At 46.4% G+C, this 6,506-nt stretch overlaps 1 protein-coding gene across 1 annotated transcript in view; it reads left to right on the top strand.

The window, feature by feature from the left end:
- The window catches only part of Ak5 (adenylate kinase 5), a 203,360-nt gene extending 197,795 nt beyond the window's left edge, over nucleotides 1-5,565 (top strand). The window contains exon 14 of the mRNA XM_031375895.1: nucleotides 4,358-5,565. Within this exon, the coding sequence (XP_031231755.1) occupies nucleotides 4,358-4,426 (69 nt within the window). The 3' untranslated portion in view covers nucleotides 4,427-5,565. The remainder of the gene's footprint in view (nucleotides 1-4,357) is intronic.
- The last annotated feature ends 941 nt before the right edge of the window (nucleotides 5,566-6,506 follow it).

Genomic DNA, 6,506 nt, shown 5'->3' with positions numbered 1-6,506 from the left:
TTTTTTTTCTTTTTTTTTAGATTTACTTATTTATTATATGTAAGTACACTGTAGCTGTCAGACGCACCAGAAGAGAGCGTCAGATCTCATTACGGATGGTCATGAGCCACCATGTGGTTGCTGGGATTTGAACTCATGACCTTCCGAAGAGCAGACAGTGCTCTTCCCTGCTGAGCCATCTCACCAGCCCAGATATTTTCTTTATTTACATGTCATATGATATCTCCTTTCCCAGTTTCCCCTCCGAAAAAAGGAAAATAAAATAAAATAAAAATTAAAAAGACAACAAGAACAAACCCCTGTTCCTTCTCCCCTCCCGCTGCTCGTCAACCCATCTTCTCCTGCTTACTGGCCCTGGCATTCCCCTACACTGGGGCATAGAACCTTCACAGGGCCAAGGGCCTCTCCTCCCATTGATAACCAACTTGGCCATCCTCTGCTATACATATATATTGCTGGAGCCATTAGTCCCACCATGTGTACTCTTTGGTTGGTGGTTTAGTCCCTGGGAGCTCTGAGGATTCTAGTTAGTTCATGTTGTTGTTCGTCCTAAGGGGCTGCAAACCCTTCAGCTCCTTGGGTCCTTTCTCTAACTCCTTCATTGGGGACCCTGTGCTCAGTCCAATGGATGGCTGTGAACCTCTACTTCTGTATTAGTCGGGTACTGTCAGAACCTCTCAGGAGATAGCTATATCAGGCTCCTGTTTTCCATCACTTGCTGGCATCCACAATAGTGTCTGGATTTGATGATTGAATATGGGAAGGATTCCCAGGTGGAGCAGTCTCTGGATTGTCCTTCCTTCAGTCTCTACTCCAAAGTTAGTCTCTGCAACGCATATGCTTCTTTATAGCCCACTCGCCACTGCCCATTCCACCATCACTTCTTGACCCATGGCCAACCATCCAGCCATTAGCTGATCTATAATGATGTAGTTGACAAGTGTTAAACTTTAATTTTGTTGTCTAATCCAACCCGTCTTTTTTTTTTGCTAAGTGAGCTTGGGCAATGTCAACCACCTTTCAGTCACCTGCCCCCTTCAGGTCAGTTATGGCAAGTCTCATGTGTCATTACTTAAGTCACACGTGTCATTACTAGCCATGTGTATCGCTCTGGGTGTCTGGTCTTCCCTGGTCCCATGCTTGCGCTCTAACAGTGTGCACTCCCAGCTGAACTCCTCTGTCAGTTAGCACCATGCCTGTGCGCTGCTGTCTCTTGCCAGCTTCATATCTCAGCATGGATGTACTGCACTCAGCAAAACCTGGGCTCCCCAAGAGGATAAAGAAAAGGAGACAGGCTTAGAGGAAGCTGGGTGCTGTCAGGGACCTAAACACAGGGGCAGTGACTCCTGGTTCCGACACAGAGCCTGCATTTATCAAGGGAAATGTGTCCACTTTGAAGAGTAAGTCGAACCTTTAAATACCCTCCAAACAGGCCAAGAAACAGACTCAAAAGAACACCACTATGCCCACCACTTTCTCCTGGGGTACCACCTCTACGCCTCAGTGTTCTCCTGGGGTACCTCCTCTACGCCTCAGTGTTCTCCTGGGGTACCTCCTCTACGCCTCAGTGTTCTCCTCCTGGGGTACCTCCTCTACGCCTCAGTGTTCTCCTGGGGTACCATTCTTCTCCACAAGAACCCACCATGACCCCTGACTCTTATGAGTCACCTCTGATTATCTTTATGGTCTGATCACCTGTGAACAGGTCAATATAACCTAGCTTTGTTTCTGATCACATCTGAACAATCAAAATCCCCAGTTCTAATATAAACTTGATATGGATCTGTTATTCCAGCTCTTAGCAGGTCGACACAAGAAGAGCAGAGATTCAAGGTCACCCTGTTACATGAGGCCAGCCTGGGATACTTGAGACTGTGTCAAAAGAGGAGGAAAAAGAGCAATAAAATTTAATAAAATAATAATGCCAGATATATTTCTCGGGAGTGTTGAACTATGTAAAACTGATTCCTGGTTGCAAAACTGAAAGTAACGTAGATTGGCAACAAGAGTTGAAAAAAAAATGAAGTGTTTCTCAAAGTTGCCCCAAACAGCCATCAAGAAAACTGCCTCCTTCATCGTGTGCACAACCATGTTTCCCACGGTACTATCCATGGTATTCAAGTTACAGAATCAGCTCAGGAGCCCACAAAGGATAGATAAAGAAAGTGGGGTTTGTTGAAGCATAAAGAAGAAAAGCATCGAGCTGGAGAGATGGCTCAGCAGTTAAGAACATTGACTGCTTTTCCTAAGGTCCTGAGTTCAAATCCCAGCAACCACATGGTGGCTCACAACCATCCGTGATAAGATCTGACGCCCTCTTCTGGTACCTCTGAAGACAGCCACAGTGTACTTATTTATAATAATAAATAAATCTTTGGGTTGGAGCGAGCGGGGCTGACTGGAGTGTGTGAGGTTGACTGAAGTGAGCAGAGGTCCTGAGTTCAATTTCCAGCAACCATATGAAGGCTCACAACCATCTGTACACTACAGTGTACTCACATACATAAAATAAATAAATAAATACATCTTTAAAAAAAAAGATTGTCACAAATTAGAAAAAAAGAAAAGCATCACTTGTATACGGGGAATGAAAGATGGATGGAGAGCAATCTGAGTAAATAGTCAGAAAACAAATATTGTATGTTTTCTCTTGTATGTACAATCCATTAAAAGGGGGTATTATTTGGAAGAGAAAGGGGATAGTGTGAAGAGGGGATGAGAGAATAGGGAGCTATCTGGGATTAAGGGGTGCTATTTGCAATTATAAAGGCATCATGGTGAAACCCATTATTTAGTACAGTTAGCCATGACAAACTCACCTGGAAAACGTGTTGACTGCGTGGAGACTCTAGCAAGGTAGAGCCTGGGCTTAAACACTGGCCCGGTGCATTAGCCAGTCCCCTAAGGGATCCTGATCACCAGGCCTCTGCCTTCTGTTACTTTCTGGTTCCCTAGCACAATGAACCTCTACCCACATGGCTTCAGGGCATCAGGATACCCTGCTCTCTAGCTTAATCCTCCTAACTCTTCTCAATAACCTCACCTTTTAAGTCAAAACTGATTCCTGGCTCCAGCAGCCTTTGGACTCATTCTCTTGAGAGCTCCATGACCCAATCACAGAACATCAGTGGCACTGACAGACAGGCATCCCAGGAACGGCAGGTGGGGCAGGTGGGGGAGGGGTAGGGGGGGCTCAGCTCCTCTTTAGGTGGTAAAGCGTCACATTAGTTCTCCAAAAGCAAGCAAGGACCCGTCTAAGGCATGCTATGGGCACTCTCTGGCCTCCACAGCACTTCCGCTGGTCAGGCCTCTCTTCTGAAGGGGATGGGTGTGAACAATGCCCAGTGGCTGGCTGGACACCCAGGACACAACCCTCTTTCTACTCCATCTGTTGCTGGCTTCCTTTACTGCTGTATCCTCTATCTTCAATGACTCTGCCCCTAGTATATCCCCACACCGTGAGCCTAGGCCCCCTGCCTCTGCCCCTCTAACCCGGGCTACACTCCCACGCTGACCTAAGTCATTCTCAGGGTAATACATTGAACACAGTCCTCACTTGGATGTTCAGCTGGTTTAGAGCACTTTTAGGTTCACAACAGAAGTGTTCCCAGATACCCCATCTGCCATCACCTCAACTATCAAAGTCGCCCTGCAGCTCACACTGTCCCCCAAGGGCAATGGCTGACCCCAAAGCCTTACTGGTGCACACTGTATGTTTGCACAGTTGTAATGTGAAGCAGCTCCTCTTCCTGTGCTGTAACCGCTCTTCCCACTGTCACGGCAGAGCTAGTCTGTGCCCTTCAGACTGGCTTGATATGCACTCAGGCCTCCTCCTGTCTTTATTTCATTTCAGCTTAGTGCTATGCAACTTGCCCATGTAAGTAACTTTGTAACTTTGAAGCTTGTGCGGGTTTGGGGGTGTTTGGGATTAACAGTGTGGAACAAAGCTGCTGGAGGGGTGTTTGAAGGAACTGTAATGCCTCCCAAGTGGCCGTACCGGTTTTTCACTTTTGTCGGCAATGAAGAGTTCTGGTTGTTCCTAGCTGTTTGGTGATGTCAACCTTGGGGGTTGGGACATTATAATAAATGTGTAGTGATGCCTGGCCAGGAGCTAGTCAGTCTTCAACCCACCGAGCTCCACAGTCCTCGGCTTCCTAAGTGCTGTGAGTAAAGGCACGTATCACCACACAAGGACCTGCTCTTTAAGCAATTATTTAAGACCCACTCTAGTCGGTGGGTCTGGGGAGTGGGCACTATTAGTGGGCAGAAGCAGGTAATCTTGTTTCATTCTTTTAAAAAATGACCATATTTAAAAGCAAATCAGAAGGCTAAATAACTCTTTTCCTTTCAAGTACAGGTAAATGCAGAGGGAACACCAGATCAAGTTTTTCTTCAGCTCTGTAAAGCTATTGACTCTGTTTTCTGAAGAAGAAAATGCACAGTGGAAACAGAGACCCATGACATTCATCCGTAACACGTTTCGCTTTGTCCCCATCCACACCCACCGTAGCTGGCAGCTTCCTTCCCAGCTCATCTCATGAGAGGTTCTGGAAATCATGCATGGTGTACTTTGGACTGCCCACATTTCTCTCGTGCTGGCAACTGTTCCCACTCTGGTACTAGTTTTTGGATGAAAAGAGCAGTGTGGGATCTGCCTGTTCCAGCTGTGCCCCAGGGCTGGCTGCAGTCTGATCCATCACACAGGGACATCATATCCCTATTTCTCCATCCCAGTTTCCTCTTTCTCACGGGTTTATTTGTTCCTCCCTGATGTGGGTTGTTAGCATGGGGACAAGCTTGGACACCTCATCTGGTACTGGCTACTTCTTCAGTTCCCATCCATGAGAGGGCCCAGAGCCCTAGTGGGACTTTTAAATGCCCTAAGGGACACAAGGTATCAAGTCAGTAGCACCTGACAAGAAATATTTCAAAATGACATTGTCCAGCTTCTCTTAGAGAGCAAAATCAAAAATCAGTCCCACCCACTTTTGGGACACTTGCTACTTGGAACAGTGTCATAGACGCTAACAACTCTGGCCAAGCATACCAGCCGCTCCTCTCCACATGGCAGTGCGGCTCAGCAATTATGTACGTTAGTACCAGAGACCAGAAATCGTTTAAAAGTGTGAGAGATGATTTGTTACTTCACTCACTGGACAAAACCAACTTGAAGTCTGAGACAACTACTCCCTGACACACTGCCAACTAAGAAGAAAGGAGCGTCATCTCAACTGACGCTGGGGAGGGAGGTCTATGCTAGTCCACCGTGTCCGGCAGCTCCTAGGGTGTCCTGTGGCAAGGGGCCTGCTCCATGGGTAATGCATCACACCAGTGAAGCGTGGGTGTTTTGTGCAGAGTTGCTGAATTGCAACTGCTTGTGTCTTCTGAAATACCTGCATCTTGCACTCAATCACTACAACATTCAGTTTGGTTTGCATGACTCTTTTCCTCAGTGAGTGAGCAAATACTGGTATGGTTCCAGGAAACAACTGTATTTTTAAAAAAATCATTTTTTTTCCTTAAAACATTTATGTACAAATGAAATAAATGGAAGCCAGGATGATTCTTTCTCTATTTATTTGTAACTCACATCATTCTGGAAAGCATTTGAAAGCTTTCATTGCAAACAGAAGCAAACATAGTAAGTAGGTTAAAATGATGATCCACTTATATGACTGAAACTCTGGCCACACACCAGATTTGAGCTATTACAGAGAAACTGTTAATGTATTCATGATACATGGTCATTTTCATATTTCTTTTTCCCTAGCACTGGTTCCTAAACAGAAATGTTAGTGTGTGCTAGACAAGAAATTAAGTTCTTTGGTTACAATTAGGCCTCTATTCCCAGAAAGGGCGCATCATGCTCCCAAACCCACACAGCTGTGAAATGCTTACACTGCTCCAAGTGTCACCGACAGGGAGCACGGATATTAGAGCAAGTGTGGAAAAGTGCTGCTAGAGGATGACAACCTAACACACAACACACACTGGCAACCCTGCCCACAGCTCTGGGCAAGGCAATGTGGCAGCAGACATGTAGGCAAGCAGCCTGGAAAACTCCAACAGAAATCAGTCCCCGGGAATGCCAGTTTTCCATAGAACAGCTAAGACATACACTGTCCACGTGAATGCTCCAAGTGACGTCATAAAGTCACAGGAGTTTAAAATATGAGTGGACTATAGCAGTCTCTGCCTAGCACAGGGTTTTGTGTGCACACAACCTCAGAGCACAAGTGTAAACTCCTATCTTCAAGGCTATACCTAAACTGGTGCTGTGCCACCCCCGCCCCCAACACACACTCATTTGGTTCAAGCCACACATACTGCCTGTCTTCAAAGCAGCCCAGGGAAACCCAGTTCTTCCCAGGATCCAGGTCCTTACCAATGGCTTCAGAGCTCTTGCCTCCTCCTGAAAGCTGATCCACACCACTACTTCCCAGGACTGCCAGTGACAGGGGCACAGCCATTCGTAAAGTGACAGAGCTCCTCATACTCTGGTATTA

This window comes from Mastomys coucha, unplaced genomic scaffold (genome assembly GCF_008632895.1).
Source record: "Mastomys coucha isolate ucsf_1 unplaced genomic scaffold, UCSF_Mcou_1 pScaffold16, whole genome shotgun sequence".
NCBI classification, from domain to species: domain Eukaryota; kingdom Metazoa; phylum Chordata; class Mammalia; order Rodentia; family Muridae; genus Mastomys; species Mastomys coucha.
The sequence above is the reverse complement of the archived record's forward strand: the minus strand, read 5'-3'. Positions and strand labels throughout refer to the sequence as shown.